Here is a 25,604-nt window from a genome sequence, read left to right on the forward strand (position 1 = left end):
ACCTGAATGCACAAGGCTGATGACTGCACGCTCATCATCATCCGGAGGCCTCAGCTATCTGCTCCTGCCTAAATGCCAGCCTTGCCTGCCACTCCTGCAGGTCCAGGCACCCAACTTGGCAGCAGGGCTGGGCTGGAGAGGGACTCCCAAGGACTCCTAGCCTCACAGCCATCGGAACAGATGACGCAGGCCCCAACTCCTCGCTGAGCCTAACCTGGGCCCTGCGCAGTGTGGGGAGGGAAGGCTGGGCTCGCCTGGCTGCTGAGTGACCCCCAGGGTGAGACAAAGGGGCCAGGCACAGCCTTGGACTTGAGCTACACTGCCTGGGTTCGAATCTCAGTTCTAGCCTGTTCACAAGGGGCTAATTTTGTCCCTTGTCATCTTAACTGGTCCTTCAGTTTTCTCATCTGTAAAATAGGGATAGCAACCGTAGCTACCTTTTACTTAAAAACCAAACATTATTTTATAAGCACTTACTCCTTGTAACTGTGTGCAGGCATGGTTGTGGGAAACTAATCCATTTGATTCTTACAAGAGCTCCATATGGTAGCTGTCCTTTACAGATGAGGAAACTGAGGCCCAGAGAGGGGGAGTAACTTTTCCCAGATCCCTCTGCTACTAAGTAATACAGATGGGCTTCCAATCAGCAGACTGGTTCCAAGTTCATGCTTTTCACTCCTCAGACACTGCTTCTCACCAAGCCAGAGGCATTGTTATAGTGAGTTAATGTATCTGAAGCCCTTGGAACAGCGGCCCGGCACGTAGGAAGTACACAAGGAGTGTCAGTATTATCACATAAAACAGAGGGCACGGGGAGGCACCCTCCCTCTCATTTCTTCAAAAGCAAGGACCTGACCCTTTTAGGGGAAGCTAATAACAGCTCTAGCCCCTCAAATCTGCAACTGCCCACACATTCCTCCCCCAGCCCCACCCACCGCTCACTTGCCAAGGCTCACTGGGTGGGTGGTGGTGCGGGGGAGACATAAGTTAACTGTCCACCCTCCCCATTTCCCAGAGGACCAGTTGGGCGGTGCTGGGGAGGGGCCGTGAGTCAGGGCTAAGGACTCTGAACAAAGGTCTCGGGTGGGGCTCCTCAGAACTTCCGGGGCCGGCCCACTGCCTCTCCCCAAGGCCCGTCCCCTGCCTCTGGCCCTGCAGACGTACCTTCTCTCACCACCATGGAGGTCGACCTGTCGGCAGGTGCGCTCCTGGGGAGTGGGGAGCTTGAGGGGCAGGGGGCCAGACTCAAACCCAGGGACTGCCTCCAACGGGGCATCCCCTGCGCTTGCACCAACGCACCCAATTTCTCTTCTCTCTGCAGCCCTGAAGTCCACCTCCAAGAAGCCCCAGGAGGCAGGCCAGGTGGGAGACCCCAAGCACGCCCCCGCCAAAGTTCAGGGAGCTGATAACCTGAAGGTAAGTCACTTCATTCTTAGGAGGGTGTTTCTGACCCCAGGGCCCCGGTAGGTCTGGGGCCTCCGACATGGGGGGATGGGAGCTGGGAAAGGGGTCCCCTGCCTCACTGCCATGCCTCCGACTAGCATCACCACGGCCACGGCCACGGCCACGAGCACGGAACCTTCTCAGATTCCAGCTGCAGCTCCAGCGACTCAGAAAATGAGGCGAAGGTAAGAGGCTTACCCCTCTCTAGCGGGTGCCCGGCGCCCCAGGTGAGGGCGGAGTCCCAGCCAGGAGTTCGGGCCGACGTCTCACAGGCGAACCCTCTCTCTCCTCTCCCTCCTCCACCCCGCCCCCCGCCTCACAGCCCGGCGCTGCCGGCTCCGAGCAGCACAAAAGCGCCCCGGGCAAGGTCAAGAAGCCCAAGGTGAAAAAGGAGAAGAAGAAGGAGGAGAAGAAGGAGGGCAAGAAGAAGGAGGGGAAGAAGAAGGAGGCTTCCCACTAACGGGCCTGGTCGGGGCTCATTAAACCTTCTCTCGGTCTCCAGGTTGCCTTTTGTCCCCGCCCCGCCCTTCCCCATCCCCATCCCCCTTCCCGGACCGGGCCTGCCCCCTGCTGGGCACCGCGCGCCAAGGAGAGGCTGCCCACGCCGTGCCCATTACGGTTTATTGTTTCTGGAACAGTGGCCGCACTGCTGGGGGGCGGCCTGTGCAGCTGGAGATCTCAGCACCTCGGCGAGGATGGGGAGGGAGGGACTCGGGCGGCGGGGCGGACCCTGTGGCCGGCAGGTGGCCGGGAGATGAGCGGTGGCCACCGGAAGCAGCAGCTGGAGGCGTCGCAGGGCCGCCCTCACCGCACCAGGTGGAAGGTGAGCCAGTACATGAGCAGGGGCTGCGCCGCCGCCACGGCCATGGTCAGGTACATGCGCAGCTGGTTCCGCGCCCCACGCACCGGGATGCCCTCGGCCGCCGCCTCGGCCAGGATCTTCAGCCGCAGCGTCCGGATCTGGGCGGGGGAGGGGTTCACTCTTGAGCCCGGCCTCCTTCCAGACTCCAGTTTCCCCACCCCTCCACAGGGCAGCTGCGCTCAAGTCTCTGCTCTTGAGGAGCCTTGGTTTCTCCCAAACCTCCTAACACACGCGGAGGACCTGCTCCTCCTCCCAGGCCTTGGGAGAAAATGTGAGGGTTCCAAACTCAAACGCTAGGCGAGGCCTCGTAAGTGAGTGAGGTGAGGAACTTCACTGTGAATACTCCACCTGAGGGGATGGCCAGGCTTGGCCCTTTGGCCGCCACCAGCTTGTGTTGACCCTTGACAATTTTTCAACACAAGCCAGAAATGCCTTCTTTTTCTTCTTAACTTTTCCCCCCACCCCCTCCCCCACCAGAATTTTAAATAATGACATCTAAGTCGAAGTTTATCTGGGCAGATCTGGCCCACCAGCCACTAGTTTTTGCCCTCTGCTCCGCACACTGAATCCTCCCAGTACCCTGACGTGCAATTAGCATCATCCCCATTTTACAAAAGGCGAAGCAGGTTTAAAGAGAGGAAGTGACCTGCCCAGGATCGAGCGAAGCCTGGGTTCAAACCCAGGCCTGGTGGATCCCAGTGCTCTTAACCAGCACCTCCACTCCAGCTGGATGAACTCTCAGAGAAGCTACTCTGAGGATACTGAACTCTTTTCATCCTAAAGGAAATTCTGGTAGGAAAGCCCATCATGCAAGGAGAGTGGAGTGAGGGTGAGAGCCCACTCTAGTAGCCTGGCTGGCGCCTCCTCTTCCTTCAGGACCCCGCTTGGACACCCCCTCTTCCAGGAAGCTCTCCAGACCCTCAGGCTAGGGCAGCCACTCCAGGGCTCCTCAGTTCACCAGCGTGGGGCCTCTGGTCTAAACTCCCCACCTGACATCCCCTGCTTGGATGCCTCCAGGGACCCCCAACTCTGCCCAGGAGGCCTGTGCCCTGAGTCCCCTCCTTCCCTGAGCCCCAGCTCACCATGAACACAAAGATGGACACACAGCACCAGCCCAGCACGAGGTAGTAGCCAATCTTTCCAAAGAGCAGGCCCATGAGGACCCCGCCAATCATCCTGTGGGGGAGAGGGGAAGGCTGGTCTGAGGAAGAAGCCCCAGGGCTGGGGGCTGGCAATGGGAAGGTGGAGGGGGTACTCACCCAACATATTTGTAGCCCAAGAAGGCCACCAGGTCAATAGTGGTGAGGTCTGTGTTGACAGTGACAAGGTAGAGGCTGAGCAGGATGGCGAGCACCTCCAGTGTCAGCCAGGCCAACGCCGAGCTCGCCTGCAGCCCCAGGAGGTCTGGGGAGAACCTGTCAGCACCCAAGCTCTGTCATTCAGTTAGCTGGCTCAGACCCTCCCTAAGCATCTGCCTGGGGACAGCCTGTATGGGTGGGGGGGGGGGGGGCGCGGGGCATGCTGGAGACCCGGCAGGGACCAAGATGGATCTGAGCCCTGTCCTGGAAATCCCATTCCCAGTGACAGCCCAGAAAGGTCAGGGCTGGGATGGGGGAAGCACAGGGCAGGGGAGGTGTGTGACCCCGTTGGGAGGTGGGTATCAGACACTTGAGCTAAGGCTTGAAGGAGTAAGGAGCTGATTGGGGAAGAAGGACCTTAGTCTCTGCCATATCCCCAGTGCCTCAACAATTAATTGACTCTAATGACAACTGTGTTCCATGCCGCAAAGGAAATGGACAGGGGTCTATGAGTGAGAGGTGGGGGCCTGACGCAGGCTGGAGGGTGGCAAGGCTTCCCTGAGGAAGTAACGTCGCAGTGGAGACATCATGAGTGAATAGTGCTCAGCAGGTGATGCAGGGGAGGAACACACTCCCCAGCAAAGGGAACTGATGTGCAAAGGCCCTGGGGAGGCAACCCAGGTCCTCTGGAGAAACAGAAAGAGGACCAGAGTGGCGCAGCAGAGTGAGGGAGAGGGGCAGGCAGTGCCAGGCTAAGGAGCTGGGGCTTGGTCTGGGGACAGGGGAGCTAGGGACAGCTTCTGAGCAGGGGGGGACATGGCCAGGCTCACCTCTCAGCCAAGACCTTCCTGCTGGAGCCGGGGTGCAGGGGGTGTGTGGGGGCCGGGCAGCTGGTTAGGAGAGGCCGGGGGAGGATGGGTTTAGTGTCATCCAGCACAGGGTGTGGTGATGGGCTGCGCACGGGTGGGAAAGAGGAAAGGGGCAAGGGTGACCCTGCGGGTGACCCTGCGGGCTCTGTCTTGGGCTAACTGGGAACACGGTGGGGCTCTTCTGAGGCAGGGAAGCCAAGAGACCTTCCTGACTGCCCCCTCAGCTCCCCCAAACCCCACACCACTCTGCCTACTCCAGGCCTCTCTTACCTATCCTGGGTCCCCAGCGCCAGGCCAGCCACCAAGACGTAGGTGATGAATGCCATGGCTATGAGAGGGAGACACACAGACACTAGTCAGAAGAAGAAGGACCATCCAGGGCCTCCAGGCACCTAAACCTCTGCCCGAGACAGGCCCACCCAGAGGGAGGAGGGCACCGGGCCGTGGTGGGTAGGGTGAACCTGGAATGTAGAGGTCAGGCGCGTTGACGTCAAAGCGCGGGGCCACTGGTGTGTCCTGCTGGTACTGCACCTCCCAGTCCTGTGAGGAGAGCGGAGGGAGCAGGCAGGACGCAGAGCTGGGCTCCTGGCCCGCCTACAGGCCCTCTCTCACCCGCCCCAGCCTGACCCACCCCTGCCTAGAGGCTGCTACCCCGCTCAGATGCTCACCTGGTGCAGGTAGGGGAAGAAGAGCAGACCCAGCTTTTTGCTCACATACATGGTGTCCACGGCGAAGTAATACTTGAGCTTGGTGACGGGGATGAAGCGGTCGATCTGGGGAGGCAGAGCGCCAACCTGAAGCCCTGGCCCCGAGGCCCCTACCTGCCCCCACCCCCACCAGCCCGGCCCACTCACGTTCTTATCCACCAGCTCCTTGCCCTGCGCGGCGAGGCTGCTCCCGTAGGCCATGGCCATGTTGGACACAGGATCACCCAGGAAGGCCGCCTGGGGCGAGGCGGAGGCTGTAGGGTAGCCCAGGCTGCCAGGCGCCCGCTGGGCCCCGTAGCCTCGGCTCTGGGCCGAACTCGTGTCATCGAAAAGCTGGTGGGGGTCAGCCATGCCTGGCTGGGACACAGGTACCCTCCGCTTCGAGGCTGCAGGGGGAGAAGGGTGGGGAGCCTCATTCATTTTGCAGGAGCTCTCCCTCCCACTTCTGCCGCAGGGGGGCACTGGTTTTGCTGTCAGATGGGTTGTCTAGTCAGGTCTGGGCGGCCTCTGCCTGCCATCCATCCATCCATCCATCCATCCATCCAAATCACAATGATGATGATGAGGACGACAATGACGGCTACTATGTACTGGGGTTGACTGTGCACAGAATCCTGTGCTAAGACTCTTACAAACAAGGTCTCTAGACAGACCTTCTCCCTTCACGTTCCCTCTTACTCATCCAGCTCCAGCCACACCGGCCTCAGTACTCAGTGAACGCACCAGGCACATTCCCACCTCAGGGCCTCTTCACTGGCGGTTCCTCTGCCTGAATGCTCTTGCCCCAGACATCCTCAGGGCTCCCTCCTCTCCTTGAGGTCTTGGCTCCGTGGGGCCTTCCCCAGCCATCCTGTCTACAACTGCATCTCCCTTGGTGCCACCCCCTCATCCCTCTTCCCCACTTCATTTATATCCACAGAACTCAGCACCAGCTGACATACTAGCTGTTTATTTTATTCACTGTCTGTCTCCCCCACTCAAATGTGAGCCCCCCCCCACCAAGGTGAGGAGCTTTGTCTTGTTTGTGGCTGAAGCCCCAGCCCCTAGAACAGGGTTAGAGTAGGTGCTTGATAAAAACCTGATGAATGAATAAATGGCCATGCCCATTTTACAGATGTGGAAACCGAGGCTCAGACAGTCTAAATGACTTGTGCAAAGGGCCAAATTAAGGGAGTGACAGAGCAGGATTCCAGCCCAGGTCACCCTGTTAAATATTGTAATAATTAAACCCCAGCTGAGCACTTAAACCACACACCAGGCCGTGTTCTAGACACTATGTATTAACTCACTTAATCCTCACAACAATCCATTTTGTGTTGGTGAGACTATCATCCCATTTTACAGATGGGAACCGTGAGCCCCAAAGAGGCTCAGGCCCTTGCCCAGAGTCATACAGATGGTGTGAAGCAGAGCCAGGTTTCAAGTTTTCAAAAGATCCCTCCGCTTCATGTGGGGAACAGACTGGGAAGGCGGGGACAAGATGAGGGGAGAGGAGGGGAGGGGAGGGGGGAAGGAAGCTGCTGAGGTGGTCCAGGTGGGAGAGCAGGATGGGGCAGGCAGGGGTGGGGTGGGGAGGGGAGGGGCTGCTTCTGGCGAATTTTGGAGGTAGGAGAGGCAGGATTGCTGGAGGTGTGCTTGGCTGCGGTAGCGTAAGGAAGATGAAGGAATCCACACTTCTTCCCAGATTCTGGTCTGAGTGATCGAGTGGATGGGAGTGCTGCCTACTGAGATGGGGAATATGGAGAGGGCAGATTTGAACCCAGCACTCGGGCTCCAGCACCCTGACCAATAAGCCATGCCACCGCAGCAAACATTTACGGAGCTCTTCCTCTGTGCCAGGTGCCACAGTGGGAACAGGGTGGTAGGATTACAATGGGATGCGGGAGAGGAATCACATAATCCATGTCATGACTTTCTCTGCACCTCAATTTTCTCCTCTGCAGGATGGTGTCAACACTCCAGGGCAAAGTGACATAAACTCCTCAGCCCCTGGCCTGGCCCATAAAAAAGTGGTCCATCCCGTCACCTATTATTAATAACTAGCCCCTCGACTCTTCCTCTTCATTATTTGTAGCCTGAAAACAGACCCAGGTAGTCCTCTATCCCAGAGCAAGCAGCACTGGCCCCGGCCCACTTGTCCCCAAGCACCACTTCTCTTTTCCCTCTCCCACTTCTGGCCAAAGGGCTGGCTTCCTGAAAGCTTTAGTGTAAGCACTTCCTCCCTCTTTGTCGCCCCCTCAGCCCTTGGCATTTGGGGTTCTGCTCTCACCGGTCCCCTAAATGCCTCTGCACTACCAGGCCAAGGCTGTTATTCCACTCTCCTCAGACTCAAGCTCCTCGGCAGCACTGAGGCCCTTGCTCCAAATGCCAACCTCCAACTCTCTGCTCTCTTGGCTTCTGAGACACTGTACTACCTCTTTCTCTTTCCTGTCGGAGCCCCACAAACATCGACTGAGCACCTCTGTGGGTTAGGCTCTGCTGTGCGCGAGGTGGATACAGCAGTGAACCAAAAGGGAAAAACTCCTGCCTTCATGGAGCTGATGTTCTGATCGGTCCCTCTCAGTCAATGATTTCTCTCCAGCTCCCTGAATTGTGTGCCCCAATTTTCCACCCTTACCCTTGTCTTCTGTCTCTCACCTAGGGCAATCTCACCACACCCATGGCTTTCGCAGCCACCCACCCTGTGCCCTGGGCTGTCTCTAGCCACCACTTCCTGCCAAGGCCCCAGGGCCTTTACCTCTGACATCAGTTCTCACCTACTTGGTCTCAATGTTACCCTCCCTTTTCAGACTCTGTCATCTTGCACCTGAATTAAATGTCCTCCTACCAGCTTGCCCTGTTCATTCTTAGCCCCAACAACTTCCTTTCCAGTCAGCAGCCAGAATGATCTTTTTAAATGTAAAAGAGAATATTTCATGCCCTCTGCCTAAGATCGGTGCCCACTGTGCTGAGAATAAAATCCAAATGCCTAGGAGGCCCTGCATGACCCAGCCCTGCCAACCACCCTGGTTTGCTACCTCTCCTGGGACTCACTCCACCAGTCACAAGGGCCTCCTCCTCTCGGGCCCTGACCCTGCCAAGCTCCTCGCCCCCTCAGGCTTTTGAACATACAGTGCTATCACCTTGGAACACCTTCCCACAATTAACACCTGCCAATACAGCACTCAGGCCTCAGCTCAAAAGACTCCTTCTCAGAGAGACCTTCCTTACTCCTCAATATAAAGCACTAGCCCCACACTGTTCTTTCTCATAATATCCAGTGGTTCTTTTTTCTCTTCCAAGTACTTGTCACAATTTCTGAATCTATATTCATTTGTCTACTTGCTTACTCAGCACAGGCCTCCCACGCCTTTCCCACACACCATAAATCCCCTTCCCCGGGCTAATTCCTCATCATGCAATGTTACCTCTTCCAGGAAGCTTCACTGACACGGCTGGGCTGGGTCATGTTTCCTAATCTGGGCTAACACAACACCTTCATCCCAGCCATAACCAGTCTGACTGTGCTTCCCCCATCCCAGCCCTGACCCCTCTGCCTGCTCTTCTCTTATCACAGCTCCATCAAGCTAGACTGTCGCTGTCTTCTGCTCTGTACTGGTAAGCTCCATGAAGACAGGAACCAGGACTGATGGGCACGGCTGTATCCCCAGCATCGCCTACCACAGGGCCAGTCAGGCATCTTACAAAGGTTGAGGGAGGAATGCATGCATCATGTCTTAAGGCCTCCTCAACCCCTAGTCAGTTTCCGGCTTGTTCTCTTTACAGTCCTAATCACTCCCGAAATTATCCTGCTGCCTAGTTTGCTTCCAAGTTTAGTGTCTGTCTTCCCACTAAACTCTGAGCTGTAAGTTGCCAAGTTGCTGGTTACTACTGGGTACCCAAATTGCAGCACAGGGCCTGGCACAAGGGAGCTGAAGTAAGATACGCTGAATGAATAAATGAGACACACGCACACTCCCGAAGATGAAGAGGAATTTAAAGAGAGATACAAATTCACAGACATGGGAAAAGGGGATTAACAGCACAATAAACACAGGTTCAAATCTTAAATGAGGGGTAAACACGGCCGTCTGCGATCACGCAGGGCTATGAACACCGTCCTAAGGTGCGTGGGCAACAGCCCAAGGCCACGGAAGGGTGGGGAGAGGACAGACGGCTAACTGAAAATGAATGAAAGTCGCGTTTTTCTGCACATCACACAATATCCTGCTCAAACTTGTTTTCTTCTAAATGAATTTCCTAAAGAAAAGAAGAATCGAGTCCAATGCGCCCCCTACCCGGACCTGGCATCCCTGCGCTGTGCACACCTCGTAGCTCCAGATCCCTGACCTCGTGACCTCCGACCTGCGGCGACCTCCCCAACCGCCGAGGCGGCCCCGCCACGCCCCGCCCTCCCTATCTCCTCGGTCGGCCACGTACGCCACTTACGCTGCCGGGGCGTCCCCGCCGCCGCCAAGCCTGCCGGGTGCATTTTTCCCTGCCGCCGCCGCCACCACCGCAGCCCCAGCCACGGTTCGAAATGTGCCCGCCCGGCTCCCGTAGCCACGCCTCACCGGCCACACGACAGCCAATGGGCGTCACGATCGCGCAGACGCCACGCCCCCACACGGAGGCCCAGACAAGCTGGCGGGTAAGAGGGGAGGACTGGAGGCCGGTGACGTTAGGCGAAAGTGAGGCCTGCAGGGCAAGGAGGGCGGAGCCCGGAACAATCGAAGGAGTAGGCGGTGTCGTGCATGATGGGAAATGTAGGTGTCGAGCGAAGAGGGCGATGGGAAATGGAGTTCTCTATAGACAAACGCTCAATTTGGCTCTTGAGAACACTGGGGAGCGAGAGAAGGGTGTGGAGCAGGAGAGGAGAGACCCGTTAGTGTTCCCCAGGGGCTAAGCGGAGTTGTGCGGGCTCTAGCGCTTATACAGTTTTGGCAGACTTTAGGTATTAAAGTGATTATTTAGAGGGAGAAAAGGATATCCAACAAGTTAGGTAGGAAGAACCAGGTGTCTTTCCTCAAGACGTATTGTTAAAAAACAAAATTAGGGACTTCCTTGGCGGTCCAGTGGTTAAGCCTCCGCGCTTCCACTGCAGGGGGCGTGGGTTCCATCCCTGGTTGGGGAACTAAGATCCCACATGCCAGCGTGATGCGGCCAAAAAAACCAAAAAAAAAACCCCACAAACAAAACAAACAAAAAAACCCCAAACTAAACCGAGTAAAATTTCTTAAATTAATTTTTTATTGGAGTATAGTTGCTTTACTAAACCGAGTAAATTTGAAGACCTATGGGATTTATTCAAAAATTTATGAATCCGGCAACATCCCATCTAGTAAATAGAACGGAGCTTGAAGGAGTTGTACAAAATGGAGGTTTTTTTATAGAAGGAGGCAAGGAAGTTATTAGCAAGAGAAAAGAAAGAATTATTTCAGGCCAGGTCACCTTCTTTTGGGGGGAGGGTGAGAATCTATCTTATAGAATACCTCTTCTTCCTTTGCGGGGGTAGGGGGGTAGGGGTGGGGGCGTGGGGAGTGTAGAAATGGTGAGGTCCCACATGACAGATTACCTCGCTGGTGCTGACCAGGAAATTCCAGACTGGCCGATTAAGATTACCTTCCTGGGGAAGGACAAAATTGCAGTTAGGTCAGATGTTAAAATCTAGGTTTGGTATCATGGGCTTTAGCACTAGTGACGCCATTTGGGGTCTGTGGTTTTCTCTTTAACAACATCTTTAGACATTTTCCCAAAAAGTCATAAAAATGCTCCTGTGTTGCAACCTGGTTTCCCTGGTTTGCCAAAAAACATTATAACCCCCAGCAAGTGAGCACACACAGGCACACCTGCAAGTGAGGAGCCCTGAACATTAAGCTACCTTAGTCTCTCCTGTCTCTGCCCTCCGTCTCCCCCTTTATCTAACGCTGTCTCCCCCTCAGCCTCCCCTTTTCTGTCCCTCAGTCTCCTCCAGTTATCTCAGGCAAAGATAATGGTAGAAATGACTTCTGGGGAGTGATAGCTCTCCGGAAGGATGTCAGCAACTGACCGTGTCACTGTGGCTTTCCCTTTCCTCCTCTGAGACACTGTCTTTTCTGGGGACCTTGAAGACTGTTCTGGTCTCTCAGTTATGACTCCTGGCTGCACAGTCCTCTAGGCTTCACCATCCCAGCCCCTGTCACTCTGCCTGTGCTTCCCTTATCACAGCCCTGACCCTCTGGGCTGTCACTCTGTTGAAGTGCGGGGAGCCCCCCACCCGAGGGCAGGGCCCAGGGACTGTCTTGGACACTGCGTGTCCCCAGCATCACCCAGCAAAGCGCTGGGCACAAAGTGAGGGCTGAGCAAAGATTTGGTGAATAGCTAAGGATCCTCACTCTGTGAGGGCACAGGTGACACCTGGCCCTGTGGTGTCCCCCTTTGTGAGTTAGACAGGGGTTCTCTCCAGGTGGACGCAGCCCCACTCCAGAACGCACGACCTGGCGCGTGGAGCGAGGGCTGGATTTCAGTTTGTCCCCTTGTCCCCTCAGCCACGCGCCCCGGTGCGGCGCACAACATTCGCAGCCTTGAGCAATGGCCCTAAGGAGTCGGGGAGCGACTCCTCGGTCCGCGAGCCGAAAAGAGACTTAGGATTCTCTCTGGCGTAGGGAGCCGCGGCTCCGGGAAGGAAGCAAAGGAAGGAAGGGGGAGGAAAGGAAGAATACCCCTAACCCAAGCATCCCTCCGGTCTCCTGGGTCCGGGAGCGCCGGGCTCCTCCCTCTCGGTCCTCACACCTGGCGATGGGGCGTGCCTCAGTTTCCTCCACCCCCGCCCCTCCCCTTTTTCCTCTTCTTCCTCTTTGGGGCGCTGGGGGCCGCACGTCAAGCACTCCCGGAACTGAAGCTGGGCGCCTGGCGGTCGGGAGTCAGGGGCCACGTCAGCGGGGCGGCCGGGAGCTTGGCGGGCCGGCCGGCTGCGCCATGCAGCGGGGAGCGCTCCTGGCGGGCGCCCTGGCGGCGTACATCGCTTACCTGGTGCTGGGCGCGCTACTGGTGGCGCGGCTGGAGCGACCGCACGAAGACCGCCTCCGAGCTGAGCTGCAGACTCTGCGCCAGCAGCTGCTGCAGCGCAGCCCGTGTGTGGCTGCCCCCGCCCTGGACGCCTTCGTGGAGCGGATGCTGGCGGCCGGACGGCTGGGGCGCGCAGCGCTTGCCAACGCCTCGGGGTCAGCCAACGCCTCGGACCCCGCCTGGGACTTCGCCTCGGCGCTCTTCTTCGCCAGCACGCTGGTCACTACCGTGGGTACGTGAGCGCCGCCCCGAGCCCCCGACCCGGGACCCCCCTCGCCCCCGCTTCCCTAGGGACCCAGGAGCCGCCACGAAATACCCTGATCCCGGCGGATCATTCCCGATCTACTCTGAGCCCAGGATCCCCTCAAAACCCCCCAACGAGGACCTGGGACCCACACTCATGGGCTCCTCCACCTTGGGGAGCCCCCATCCATGCCTTTCCTCCCAGTAGGAAATCCACCAGTTCCCTCGGGGACCAGAGCCACCCTCAGAGTACCTTACGGCGAGCATCTGGGACCTCATTCCTCTGCCTTAACTCCCTTGGAGGCCCGGGTCTGTCCAGTCCCCTCTGGGCCTAGAACTACCCTCAGAGACCTCCTGCGAGAACCCCGGACCCTCTGCCTGAGACCCTTGCCCCATCTGGACTGGGACCTCAGCCATGCTGAGCCAGCTGTCTCTGGCTCAGACCACCATCCCCTCCAACACTGTCTCCTGGTTCTCCAGATACGTCCTTCTGGGTTGCCCCTTGGGAAGCCTTACCCCAATCTCCTCCTGACCCTGGTGCCCCAGTGAGGACCCTGAATCTCCAGACCCTCTCCAGGTGCTGTCCCTAAAGACCTTACTGCCAGTAGACACCCCTCAGCCAGAACCTGGGGCCCCTATCTCAGACTTCTACCCCTCTGGACCTAGACCACTCCCCAGCAAGGGGCCCTGCCCTCCTCCTGACCAAGGACCACCCCGACCCTCATACTCCCCTGCAGGTACCCCTGACTCCAGACACAGGGCCCCTCTTCACATATCCCATTCCATCTTAACATCTTTGTATTGAGGAGCCCTCAATGCAGGGTTTTCCTCCCAATAGGGACACCCCTGTTCCCTCTGAACGTGGGACTTCCAATTCAGCAGCCCCCAGCTATGGAAGTGTGTGAGAGAACTAGAGCACCTTCCAGGAAGGGCCGCTGACTTTCGAACCAGAAGCCCCCTAGCCAGGACTCCCACGCCTCCAGTCCCAAAACGGCACCAGCAAAAACCCCTACTGTTTTCCAAGCCAGGGACTCCCCATGGGGACCCCTTTGTTTATTTATGTTGGCCATCGCAAGGCATGCGGGATCTTAGTTCCCTGAACACAAACCCATGCCCCCTGCAGTGGAAGTGCGGAGTCCTAACCACTGGACCACCAGGAAATTCTTTGCAGACCTCTTTGAACCTGAAGACCCCTAGCTGAGACTCTCACCGCTCTCTGGACCCTGACACCCCTCGTAAGAACCCCAGAACCACCTGGGACCCCAGCGCCCTCCACACACGCTGCCCCCGAGAGCAGAATCGCCCCCCTCCCCAGGATGCCAGCCCAGGGAGTCGGCTCTCTGCACCTGCTACCCCTCCCCCGAGAGCCCTGCCCAACCTGAATTTCCCAAGAAAGGGAACCTCCTGGGGACCTGGGACCCCTTCAGTCTCCTCCAGACCCACAGCTGGGACCTTTCTCTCCACCCCAACCCTGCTGTAGTCTGCTTTGGACCTGAAGTTCTCCCTCCATCAAGGACACTCCAGGCTCTCTGTACCCCAGATCCCCACCCCCCGCCACTGTCCACTCAAGACCATTACCACTTTCCACCCTTGACACTCTCAGCCAGGACCTGAGACACACACCCCCCTCCCATCATCCCCATAGCATTGTCTACCCCCATCATGTCCCCTCAGGCATCCTTGGGCTCAGAAGCCCCCTCTGCCTGAGGATTCCCCTCCCAATCCCATTTGTGATCCAGAAAACACCCCCACTGGTGCCTGTCCCCCTTCTTCCTCTGGACTCAGGACCCCAGCCCCAAACCAGGATTCTTTTCAAACCAGGACACTGGCCTCTGATTTCAGATTACTGACTGGACCCCACAGATCCCCTTCTCTGGACCCCTACAGCCTCAGGTGGGACTGACACCCCCTCCCAGCCCTACCCGGGAAATCCCTCACCTCGGGGCCCCTCAGACCTGGAAAATCCCTTTGTTGTCAAGCTCTGCTGGTCCTCCCACAGCCCCTCCCCAGCCCCCAAACTTCCTCTTTGCCTCTTTGCTAGGATTTGGATAGGGGAGGTGGCTGGGGCCCGGCTAGCCCAGACCCCTAACTCCCCTTCCCTGCCGGCAGTAGCAGGCAGCCTTTGCCTTTTGTGCCTGTCATTGTTGTGTGGCTCAGCAAACCAAGGCCCCGGCAGCAGGGCTGGATGCTTCTCACAGACTCTTCCCAGTTGCTGGCTGGGCCTGCCCGACCTGCTCCCTGGCTTCACTCTCCCTCTGTCTCCTCCCAGATCCTGGCTTCTGAGAAGCTGTCCCAGGCAAGACAGGTGAAGAAGCCAAGCTCAAGGCAGGCACCGTCTGGGTGATCTCTAGTCGTCAGTGTCCTCCCTCATCTCATCTGTAAAATGGGGATAATAACACTCCCTACTTCACAGTAATAGCAATACCTGGTAGAGGACTTAACCACATACGGACTTTAACTCACTCAGTACAATAAGCCTTGTGAGGCAGGTACCATTAGTGGTTCTATTTTTTAGCAATAGAAACTGAGGCCCAGAGAGGTTGGACAACTTGCCCAAGGCCACACAGGTAGGAAGTGTAGCGTGCGGTTTTGAACTGAGGCTGTCAGGCCTCAGAGTCCCATGCTGTTAACCAACACACCACACTACCTCTTAGGCTTGCATGAATGAAGGAGGGTGATGTATGTATATTGTAAAAAAAAAAAAAAATTATTCTGACATTCGTTAAAAATGGTAGGTTATTGCAGCAGGGGAGAGAGACTGAACTCAATTCCGAATATAGCAAAGACAGCTGGAGATTTAGAGCTGAGAGCAAAGTGAAGGGGTCAGTGGATGGAAAATTACTAAGAGGAGACATGGAAGGTAGGGGGATTCTTGCTAAACTGGCTTAATAGGATTCTTGCTAAAGACTGGCCAAGGACTTCGATATCAGTGGTGGATGGTGAGGAATTTGATCAGATATCAAGAGTGGGGGGATTCTCCCTAAACCAGCTGAGGATTCCTGCTAAAACTGGGCTTAGTCAAGAAGAGGGCTCAGGACTTCCCTGGTGGTCCAGTGGTTTAGACTCTGCACTTCCAATGCAGGGGGCGCAGGTTCGATCCCTGGTCAGGGAACTAAGATCCCACATGCCGCGCGGCACAGCCAAAAAAAAAAAAAAGGAAGAGGGCTCAGAGGAGCCTGACTAAAATTTGGTCAAGGTGGGAGTCTGTGTCCATGTGAAGTGCCGGTAATAATAACTGAGATTGACAGAGCCTCAGTTATTATTATTGTTGCTGGTGAAGCCGGGAGCCCTGAATGTATCTGGAGAAATGGAAGACCATACGTCATTCAGAGAGACCTCTCCCACAGCGTCCCTGGTCTTGTCATAGGCCCTAGTCTCCTGAGGGGTCTTGTCATAGGCCCTAGTCTTCTGAGGGGTCTTGTCATAGGCCCTAGTCTTCTGAGGAAGACCTGGGGCCTGGAGCTGGTCCAGGCAGCCTTGCTGTGATTGAGGCCAGGGGTGGAGGAGTCGGGCTCACCTGCAACTGGGAATGGGGGGAGGGAGCGAGCATTACAGTCATGCTAACTCTTTCTATGCCCATGCTAGGTGCTACACCCTGTCCCAACCTGCATTTGAGGAAGGCATTGTTTATGAGGCCATTTTGCAGTACTCTGAGGAAACTGAGGCTCAGAGAGGAGAAGTCACTTGGCCAAGGTGATGCAGGGACCAAATAACAAAGCACCGATTTGGACTTGGCTCTTGGAGGTAGCAAGTTGAGGCTCACAGCCCCCATTCTATTCTAACTTTATGATTTTTCTGTTTATAAGGATTTCGTGTCATCTGCAAACCTGTCATTTCAGCTAGGCTGCTGGAGTTTCTCTATCAAAAGCCTTGTATTAATGAAGCTTGGAGCCATAAGTGATAAACCTCAAATAACAGCTGCTTAAGTAAGATGGAAGTTTATTTCTTGCCCACATTCAAGGGAGTCAGTCCAAGACCAGAATGGTGCTGCATGGTCAGAGACCTTCGTGTTCCTTCATAACTCCTGGGCACGGTTTCCATTCCCAAGCTCATCTCATGGTCCCAGATGGCTTCTCACCTCCAGCCTTCATATCTGTGTTCCAGGCAGCAGGAGGAGGGAGGAAAGAAGGAAGATAGGCATCTCCCTTTCTCTAAGGACACTTCCTGGAAGTTGTTTCCTTCTTTCATATATACCTCATTGGCCATAAATTATTCCAGAGCCACACCTAGCTGCACTGGAGGAGGGAATGTCTTTATTACAGGTGGCCACCTGTCCAGCAAGAACTAGAGGATCCTTTATTTTTCCCTAGTTTTTTTTTTTTTTATTGTGACAAAATACACATAACATAAAATTTACTATCTTAACCATTTTTAAGTGTACAGTTCAGTGGTATTAGGTACATTCATATTGTTGTGCAACTATCACCACCATCCATCTCCAGAACTCTTCTTATCGCGCAAAACTGAATCTATACTCTTATATAATAACTCCCCATTTGCCCCTCTCCTCAGCTACTGGCAACCATTGTTCTACCTTCTTTTTCTTTCTTTTTTTTTGGCTGTGTTGGGTCTTCGTTGCTGCGCACGGGCTTTCTCTAGTTGTGGCGAGCAGGGGCTACTCTGTTGTGGTGCGCGGGCTTCTCATTGCTGTGGCTTCTCTTGTTGCGGAGCACGGGCTCTAGGCACGCGGGCTTCAGTAGTTGTGGCACGCGGGCTCAGTAGTTGTGGCTCGGGGGCTCTGGAGCGCAGGTTCTGTAGTTGTGGCGCACGGGCTTAGTTGCTCCGCGGCACGTGGGATCTTCCCAGACCAGGGCTCAACCACTGCGCCACCAGGGAAGTCCCCGTTCTACTTTCTGTCTCTATGATTTTGACTACACTAAGTACCGCATATAAATCACAGAGGATTTGTCTTTTTGTGACTGACTTATTTCACTTAGCATAATATCCTCAAGCTTCATCCATGTTGCAGCATGTGTCAGAATTTCCTTCCTTCAAAAGGCTGAATAATATTCCATTGTTTGTATTTACATTTTGTTGATCCGTTCATCCATTCATGGACACTAGGGTTGTTTCCACCTTTTGGCTATTATGAAGAATGCTGCTGTGAACATGGGTGTACAGGTATCTCTTCAAGCCTCTGCTTTCAGTTCCTTTGAGTATATAAAAGCCAGGGGATCCTTTTGTGCGGAAGACGGGCTCAGGGGAAAGCCTGCTCATATGTGCAATGCCTCCACACTTTCTTACGGGTCACAGGGCAGAATCTGCAGTCTTTTGGGCAAGACATTTTACTGTCAACATAAACCAGACCCCTTACCACTCCAGTCATATCTCTGACCCTTTGGTTTGCTTTATTTGGGAAATCAAAAGAGATTTTAAATTACACATTGCCAAAGTGATCCAGTTTTACCCACACCTGAATTCCCCTTTATCGTGTTTCTGTTTGCGGAACTCACACCCACCCTGGCCTTCTTGTGTTCCCACGGTCTCCGGGAGCACAGTGGGGCTTGTCACACCCATTTTATTTTTTTTATCTATTTTTATTTTTTATTTTAATTAATTAATTTATATTTATTTATTTTTTTTTTTGGCTGTGTTGGGTCTTCGTTTCTGTGCAAGGGCTTTCTCCAGTTGTGGCGAGCGGGGGCCACTCTTCATCGCGGTGCGCGGGCCTCTCACCGTCGCGGCCTCTCCCGTTGCGGAGCGCAGGCTCAGTAGTTGTGGCTCACGGGCTTAGTCGCTCAGCGGCATGTGGGATCTTCCCAGACCAGGGCTCGAACCCGTGTCCCCTGCATTGGCAGGCAGATTCTTAACCACTGCGCCACCAGGGAAGCCCCCACACCCATTTTAGAGTAGAGGAAACTGAGTCTTTGAGCCAAGGTAAAGCCTGCACCCTTTATTCATTATTTTGACTATCGATCAAGTGCCCACTCTATGCCAGATACCAGGGCTACAGTAGTGAACAAAACAGACAGAAGCTCCTGCCCTCCTGGAGCTGGCACCCTGTGGGGAGACAGACAGTAACCAAATAAATAAACCATATAGTATGCTAGAAGGTGTTCAGTGCTATGAAAACAAACTAAAAAGAAGAGTTGGGTAGGAGGGTGTAACAATTTAAAGTGGTGAGGGTGTCACTGAGAAGGTGACATTTGAGCAGACCTGAAGGAGGGGAGGAAGGAAGCCATGTGGATACCTGGGGGAAGAGTGTTCCACCAGGAAAGAACAGCCAGTGCAAAGGCCCTGAGGTGGGAGCGCGCTGCCCTGGATTGTGTGGTGCCCCGTGGGTCACCATAAGGACTTTGTCCTTTTACCTGAGATGGAGCCACAGGGGGACTCTGAACAGGGGAGGGACATGACCTGACTCACGTGTTCACAGGGTCCCTCTGGCTGCATGAGGGGAGAAGGGAGACCAGGCAGGAGGCTGCCAGGTAGACAGGACCAGGATGGAGCCGTGGGGTGCAGTGGGGCGAGTGGGTGGGTTTTGGATCTGTCTGAAGGTTGAGACAACAGACAGAAAGTGGGTGTGAGTGACAAGGGAGTCGAGGACGACACCAGGCTCTTGGCCTGAACAGCAGGAAGGGTGGAGGTGCCATCACTGGAGATGAGACTCTAGGAGAGGTGGGTTCGAGAGTGAAATTAGTCCTTGGTTTAGAGTGGCCACAGACCCCGGAGTGGATGCCGAGTGGGCAGAAGGATCTCCCCCTCACTCCCACAGGCTACGGGTACACGACGCCGCTGACCGACGGGGGCAAGGCCTTCTGCATTGCCTTTGCGCTCCTGGGCGTGCCGGCCACCATGCTGCTGCTGACCGCCTCGGCCCAGCGCCTGTCGCTGCTCACCCACGCGCCCCTGTCCTGGCTGAGCCGGCGCTGGGGCTGCCACCCCCCGCAGGTGGCCCGCTGGCACCTGGCGGCCCTGCTGGCGGTCGTGGTGACCATCTGCTTCCTGGTGCCGGCCGCCGTCTTTGCCCACCTTGAGGAGGCCTGGAGCTTCCTGGACGCCTTCTACTTCTGCTTCATCTCTCTGTCCACCATTGGCCTGGGTGACTATGTGCCTGGAGAGGCCCCCGGCCAGCCCTACCGGGCCCTCTACAAGGTGCTGGTCACAGGTGAGTGGGGTGGCTGGCCGGGGAGCAAGGGCCGGGTCTGAGGGGGACCTGGCCCCAACCCCGGGGGGAGTTGAAAGTCACAGCCCCATCCTGGGGGGTCCTGTAGCCCCACGGCCATGACCTGGAGGTCTGAGTCCACCCGTCGCCCCTCTGCCGTCTCTGCAGTCTACCTCTTCCTGGGCCTGGTCGCCATGGTGCTCGTGCTGCAGACTTTCCGCCGTCTGTCTGACCTTCATGGCCTCACAGAGCTCATCCTGCTGCCCAATCCCTGCCCTGCCAGCTTCGACGAGGATGGGGACGATCGGGTGGACATTCTGGGCCCCCAGCCGGAGCCACACCAGCAATTCACCGCCGGCTTGCACACTGACTACGCCTCCATCCCCAGGTAGCTGGGGCAGGCGCCGCGAGGCTGCGGACCTGGCCTGCGGCTGAGGGGCCCAAGGGACTGGACTGACAGACTAGCACGTCCACAAGCACATGCCAGTGTTCCCGAGGCCCTGCCTCCGCTATCCGTCTGTCCTTTGTCTTACCTGCCTGAGCACCACCCGGATCCAGGAACCAGCATTGCCTTGTTTCCCCTGCCCCTCCTCTCACCTCCCTGCACACTCTGTGCTTCCCTGGCTTTCTCACCATCTCTGTCTTTCCCTCTCCCCGTCTCTTTGTTTCTCATTCTTTTACTCACACCATCTGCCACTCACCACCTGCTGATTCTCCCAGGCTCTGGGCTCAGACTTCATTTCAGGTGCTAGATCAGTCACTCCACTTTGGCCAAGTGACCGGCCCTCTCAGAGCCTTGATCTCCTCATCTGTCAAGTGGAAAGAGTATATTCACTCATTCAGAACTCCCTCCTGTGTGCCAACCCATGCTGGGCAGTGCTAGGGACATAGTAGTGTTCCAGATGGTCTGGGCCCTGCTCTCATGGGGCTTGCCATCCTGTAAGGTAGACAGACCTGTCCCCACACAGTGACAGTCCATAACAGGTAGGACTTCAGTGGGGGGGTGAGGGTGAGGGTGGGCAGAGTGGTCAGGGCTGGGGTGGAGGGAGCACAGGGAATGTACCCAGTCCAGCCTGGAAGGTCAGGGAGGGCTTCCTGGAGGAAGGGGCAACTGAACTCAGACCTGAAATCTGAGGAGTAGTCCGGGGAAGAAGGTGTACCTGACTCATTTTCCTCAAGTGTATCCAGGGAGCAAGACACATTCGGAGACTCCTGGGGTAGGCTTGTGTGATAGAATCTTCTTCAGCAGCCTGGCAGGCAGGAAGCTAAGGCACTGCTCTTCGTGAGACACCATTGTAACAGCTGTTCCCGTTTACCAAGGACTAATTACATTAGGTGCACTGGGCTCTGAAGCCAGCCTGCTTGGGCTCAAATCCCAACTCAGCTGTGTCCTGCCAGTGTCCTTGGGTGGTCACTTTGCCTCTGTGATTCTTGGTTTCCTCATCAGTAAAATGGCAATAACAATAGTTACTTCAAAAGATGAATTCACGAGCCTGCCATGTTATTCTGTGATGCTTTCTTTGGCCAGGCCCTGTTCTGGGTACTTTACATATGAGGTAGATAATGATAATATTATCAGTGGACATGGGCATATCGTAAGCATCCTTAAAGGACCATCTTGGGAACTTGGCTTCTTTCTTGAGGGCACTAGAGAGCCATGGAAGGGTTTTGAGCAGGAGAGGGCCATGGTTAGGTCTGGGTTTTAGCTGCTGTGTGCAGGGGGACACTGACGCTGGGTGCCCAGGGGAGGCTGGGGCAGGAACAAAGCAGGAGACAATGGGACTGGGTAGGGCCAAGGGAAGGGGAGGAGGGGGCGAGTCGAGGGATGCTCAGAAGGTCAAGTGGACAGGCCATAAGCCTTACAGACTTGCGAGGGATAAGGCCAGACAAAGGTCCAAGGTTGCTCAGCTGCCCCTGAGGTGGGAGCCTGGGAGAAAGAACAGATTTGAAGGGAGATGCTGAGGCTTGTTTGGAACATGGTGGCTGTGAAGGGCTAACGGGACACACAGGAGGAGGCATCAGGAGGTTACAGGACCCTCAGGGCAAGGGCTCAGTGGGTGGTTGAGGCTGGAGACAGATGAGGAAACCAAGGCCATGAAGGTGGGTATGACAGCCCTGGGTGGGAATGAAGAGAGAAGACCAGCCTTGAGAAATCAGCCTTAGGGTATTTATATATTTATATCAGTAAGGAAAGATTTGGGTTGCAAGTAACCAAATCCTGACTGGCACTGGCTGAAACGATGAGATGGTTGTATATTGTACATCACCAGAGTTGGGGACAGCTCCAGGCATGATACAATCCACAGCTCCAAGAGGGTCTTGTGGCCCCAGGTTCCCTCTCTCTCTGCTCTTTTACCCTCAGCTGAAGGCTTGGCTCCCACGTGGGCTCTCCTCATGGCCCCAGAGTGGCTGCCACAGGTCCAGGCGTCACAATCAGACATGTTAATTTTTAGTACAGGAAGTTGGTGGGGGGCGGTGGGGGGGGCATCTCTTCCCATGGTGCCTTTTTGGAAACATGGAAACTTTTTCCCAGTGTCTCCCAGCAGCCTTCCTCTTCCATCTCATTGGCCAAAATTGGCTCACATGCACATCCTGAACCAATCATTGGCCAGAGTGATGGCATCACCATGATTAGCTTGGATTCCTCAGGATTCCCCCTGCCACCCAGGTCTGAGGCTGGGGCTGAGGTTTTAGTTTGCAGGCTGGTGAATACTTGAACAAAACTGGGCTTCTATTAGAAAGGCAGAAAGTTGGGAGAATGGGCAGACATCAATAAACTAATCAGCCAAGGCAGTGATGTACAATTATGCAGGTTGGGACCTACATAAGGGATGCCTGGCTGTTAGGGTGGAAACAAATAGCGGCTGAAGTTCAAGGCTGAATATGCCCAAAGGGGACTTCTTTTTCTAATTAACATAACAGCCCCATATGGTGAGCAGTGACCCTTCAAGCAATGCCCTCCTACCAGAGAGAAGAGCTTACAAAGGAGACAGAAAAGGAGTTCTAGAGAGGAGTAGGAAAACCAGGAGGGTGGGGAGTATTGGTAAGAGATGAGAGAATTTGAAGGAGGGAGAAGGCAACATTGTCAAATGATGCTAAGAAGTCACACAAAATTGTTTTAATAACAGTGACAGAAAAACTTACATAGGATTTACTATGTGCCAGGCATTGTTCCAAGCCCTTGATACACAGGAATTTATTTAACCCTCTCAACAATTCTGCGAGTCAGGTACATTCTCCATATTGCAGATGAGGAAAGGAGGCCCAGAGAGGTTAAATAACTTACCCAAGGTCACACAGGAAATGCAAAACTGGGATTTGGACAAGGTTTTGGTTGGTCACCTTGTCCCACGGAGGCTCAGAAACACCCGCTGTCTAGCTGTTTCTCAGCCTCCCAGCCTTCCTGGCTCCTCAGCATGGTCGTTGACCCTGCTGCTGAAGTCACTAGCTGGGTGGAAGGCAGTTGCTTGGGGGAGGTGCCTGTGTGATCTGGTTTCTGCTCCTCACCACTTCTCCTTCCAAATTCCCCCAGAAAAAGAAATCAGGCCCTGCTCAGTTTAAGATAAAAAAAAAAAAAAAAGCACATGCTTAAAAATGGAAAAAGTAGAAAAGACTGTACAGTGAAAAATAAGTCTTTCTCCTGGACTTGGGCTGTGTTGACAGATTTCTCAGGTCTCCTTCTAGGCATGTACCAGCAATATACATGTGTGTGTATTATGTGTGTTTTAATTTTTTTCTTTCACTCTACATAAGTGGTACCTAGTACAGTGAGGTGGTTACAATCACAGACTCTGGAGGCAAAGTCCCTGGGTATAAATCTGAACTCTGTCACTTCTAGGCTCTGTGGTTTTGGGCAAGTGATTTCACCTTCCTGTGCCTGAGTTTGCCAATCTGTGAAATGGTATGATAACAGCACCTACCTCATGGAGTTGTTGGAGAATTAAGCAATTTAATACTGTCAAGCTCTTAGAACAGTGTCTGGTGCTCAATAAAATGTCAGCTAATGGTTATTCTCATTTCTGCACCTTTTTCATATTATATGTTTCATATATACATGTATGATTTTATATGCTTTTCTAATATTCTCTTTTCTGCACCTTGCTTTTTTCACCAACCCAGTGTCATTCGGAGATCATTCCAGAGGCACACAAGTAGGTCTCCTATCCTTTTTTATGTCTGTGGTGCCTCCTCTAGGACCCACATCCCATAAATTATTTCCACGTTTCATTAACGGACATGTGGGTGGCTGCCAGTCTTTTGCTGGCATAAGTGATGCTGTAGGGTGTACCTTGTGCATCAAGGTAACAGAGGCCCTCCCCTTGGTGGGGCTATATTCCTGAGTGGGGGGGGGGTGCCATGAGGACACCCCAGTCTCTCTGCCTCTGTGAGTCTAGAAGGGCTCAGGTACACAGCTGCTGGATTTCTTCCCTCAGATGAAGTCACCCTCCCTGGTCTGTGGGGATGGGCTGGGGGGTGGGGAGCACAGACCCCTGTCAGCTCTTCATTTACGTAGAACACCTATAATGTGCTGTGTTGCACAGAGTTGGGAACAAGTGACAGAGAAAGCCCTAGGCCCTACCCTCACGGAGCCTGTGATGCAGTGGGAAGCAAAGACCCATTCCCAGACAGACATTGCCTAGCATGGTCAGGGGAAGGATGGGGGCTGCTCACATATCATAGACAAGACCTGAAAGGAGGAAAGTGGTCAGCCAGTGACAAAGTAGGGAATAGCATTCCAGAGGGTGTTACAGCATGTGCACAGTCTGGAGAAGAGCGAGTATGCCTGATGAAGGATATTCAAGTCGCTCCGTGTGACTAGGCTTTGGACTACAGAGGGAGAGAAGAGATGCCTGGGATAGGAAGGACAAAAGGGACGAGATTATGCAGGGCTCTGGAAAACAACTGAGTTTGGGTGTTTCCCTGGGGTCCTGGGGAGTCATGGAAGGTTCCCAGGGTGTTGTCCCCAGACCATTAGTATCAGCATCACCTGGAATCTTGCTGGAAATACAAATTCTCCAGCCCCATCTCAAAACTTACTGAATCAAAACCCCTGGGGGAGGAGCCCAACAACCTGTTTTGACAAGCTCTTTTGGTGAGCCTAATGCACGCTAAAGTTTGAAAACCACTGGGGTTTAGAGTAAAATCAGCTTTGCCGTTCATCAAAAAATCATGGTCTGGGGAATTCCCTGGCCGTCCAGTGGTTAGGACTCCACACTCTCATTGCAGAGGGCCCAGGTTCAATCCCTGGTCGGGGAACTAGGATCCCCGGAAAAAAAAAAAAAGTCATGGTCTGAGTCCTTAACTGTTAGGCATCAGAATACCAATGAAAACTGTTAACTTATTGAATACGTACTTGTGCCAGGCATTCTTCACGTGCTATCTTATTGACTTCCCAAAACAGCTCTATGAGATGGCTGCCTTTGTCCCTGTTCTGCAGAGAAGGGTGTTAAGCCGCAGTAAGATTAAGTCCCACATGGAGACCAAATTTTTTTTCACTACAATTGTGATGTCAATGTCTGATTGGGTAGGAGGATAAGTAGGCGAGAACCACCAATAGGAACTCCTTGAAGGCCTTCCCATCGCAAACTTCGTCCCCAGCACCCTCTGCCGGCCAGGCCCCGCGCTACTGGGTGTTGAGAACCGCCCTCCCTCCGCCCCCCAAGCCGTAGGCGCTGGTTGTGGTGCGCGTTACCATGGAGACAGGCGGGCGCGGCAGGCGTGCCTCGAGAAAGGCAGAAGTCGGTTGTGGAAGTGTAGGCGGCCATTTTGAGACCGGGCAAGAGGGGCGGGACTGGAGCGGCAGAGTGACGGTTGACCGGTCTAACTTAGAGACTGGTACCAAGGGTCTGGGAGAAGAGGGAGGTGCCTGGGGTCATCCCTGGCAGGGAAGGGTGGGGCGGGGGCGGGGTTAAGAAGGGGAGGAGAGGGGAGGGGGGAGGCGAGGAGGGGAAAGGTTGGGGAAAAGGAGGAGAGTCCAGGGACTGGGCACAGGAGGGGCGGAGAAAGGGCGGAGAAAGGGCGGGGCGAGGAGCCGGGAGAGGCTAAGAGAAGAAG

General features: G+C 54.8%; 3 protein-coding genes across 11 annotated transcripts; 2 read left to right on the forward strand and 1 right to left on the reverse strand.

The window, feature by feature from the left end:
• Positions 1-1,043: 1,043 nt before the first annotated feature.
• On the forward strand, positions 1,044-1,940 carry LOC309616641 (immortalization up-regulated protein). The gene is made up of 4 exons (XM_082367458.1): positions 1,044-1,200; positions 1,322-1,416; positions 1,542-1,628; positions 1,766-1,940. Exons 1-4 carry the CDS (start codon positions 1,179-1,181, stop codon positions 1,901-1,903), a joined length of 342 nt encoding a protein of 113 aa, XP_082223584.1. The 5' UTR covers positions 1,044-1,178; the 3' UTR covers positions 1,904-1,940.
• A 105-nt stretch (positions 1,941-2,045) lies between these two features.
• YIF1B (Yip1 interacting factor homolog B, membrane trafficking protein) lies at positions 2,046-12,304 on the reverse strand. Of its 8 annotated transcripts, XM_082367427.1 has the most exons (10): positions 12,167-12,304; positions 10,734-10,784; positions 5,327-5,565; positions 5,141-5,245; positions 4,934-5,012; positions 4,743-4,800; positions 4,434-4,556; positions 3,565-3,720; positions 3,388-3,481; positions 2,046-2,403 (listed from the first exon to the last, which is right to left on the reverse strand). In XM_082367427.1, the coding sequence occupies exons 3-10, from the start codon at positions 5,528-5,530 to the stop codon at positions 2,248-2,250; spliced, it is 975 nt and encodes a 324-aa protein (XP_082223553.1). In that variant the 5' UTR covers positions 5,531-5,565; positions 10,734-10,784; positions 12,167-12,304; the 3' UTR covers positions 2,046-2,247. The 8 variants fall into 8 exon arrangements, with proteins under 8 accessions (XP_082223553.1, XP_082223554.1, XP_082223551.1 ...); XM_082367428.1 differs by lacking the exon at positions 10,734-10,784 and having other exon boundaries at positions 12,167-12,298; XM_082367425.1 differs by lacking the exons at positions 10,734-10,784; positions 12,167-12,304 and adding an exon at positions 9,608-9,766.
• On the forward strand, positions 11,876-23,785 carry KCNK6 (potassium two pore domain channel subfamily K member 6). 2 transcript variants are annotated; one of them, XM_082367422.1, is made up of 3 exons: positions 11,876-12,437; positions 19,098-19,553; positions 19,719-23,785. In XM_082367422.1, the coding sequence occupies exons 1-3, from the start codon at positions 11,936-11,938 to the stop codon at positions 19,940-19,942; spliced, it is 1,182 nt and encodes a 393-aa protein (XP_082223548.1). In that variant the 5' UTR covers positions 11,876-11,935; the 3' UTR covers positions 19,943-23,785. The 2 variants fall into 2 exon arrangements, with proteins under 2 accessions (XP_082223548.1, XP_082223549.1); XM_082367423.1 differs by having other exon boundaries at positions 11,878-12,437; positions 19,161-19,553.
• The last annotated feature ends 1,819 nt before the right edge of the window (positions 23,786-25,604 follow it).

This window comes from Balaenoptera borealis (genome assembly GCF_965194805.1).
Source record: "Balaenoptera borealis genome assembly, chromosome: 19".
Classification (NCBI taxonomy): domain Eukaryota; kingdom Metazoa; phylum Chordata; class Mammalia; order Artiodactyla; family Balaenopteridae; genus Balaenoptera; species Balaenoptera borealis.

What these genes read in the sequence shown, in the direction of transcription:
- YIF1B (XM_082367424.1), bottom strand. Translation starts at nt 9,650, where the DNA reads ATGCACCCGGCAGGCTTGGCGGCGGCGGGGACGCCCCGGCAGCGTAAG. An exon ending in AGGAGCTGGTGGATAAGAAC is followed by an intron (nt 5,246 to 5,326) that starts GTGAGTGGGCCG and finishes CTGCCTCCCCAG; the next exon opens with ATCGACCGCTTCATCCCCGT. An exon ending in TTGGGCTACAAATATGTTGG is followed by an intron (nt 3,482 to 3,564) that starts GTGAGTACCCCC and finishes TCTCCCCCACAG; the next exon opens with GATGATTGGCGGGGTCCTCA.
- KCNK6 (XM_082367422.1), top strand. Translation starts at nt 11,936, where the DNA reads ATGGGGCGTGCCTCAGTTTCCTCCACCCCCGCCCCTCCCCTTTTTCCT. An exon ending in CACGCTGGTCACTACCGTGG is followed by an intron (nt 12,438 to 19,097) that starts GTACGTGAGCGC and finishes TCCTTGGTTTAG; the next exon opens with AGTGGCCACAGACCCCGGAG. An exon ending in CTACAAGGTGCTGGTCACAG is followed by an intron (nt 19,554 to 19,718) that starts GTGAGTGGGGTG and finishes CCGTCTCTGCAG; the next exon opens with TCTACCTCTTCCTGGGCCTG.
- LOC309616641 (XM_082367458.1), top strand. Translation starts at nt 1,179, where the DNA reads ATGGAGGTCGACCTGTCGGCAG. An exon ending in GGAGGTCGACCTGTCGGCAG is followed by an intron (nt 1,201 to 1,321) that starts GTGCGCTCCTGG and finishes TTCTCTCTGCAG; the next exon opens with CCCTGAAGTCCACCTCCAAG. An exon ending in AGGGAGCTGATAACCTGAAG is followed by an intron (nt 1,417 to 1,541) that starts GTAAGTCACTTC and finishes GCCTCCGACTAG; the next exon opens with CATCACCACGGCCACGGCCA.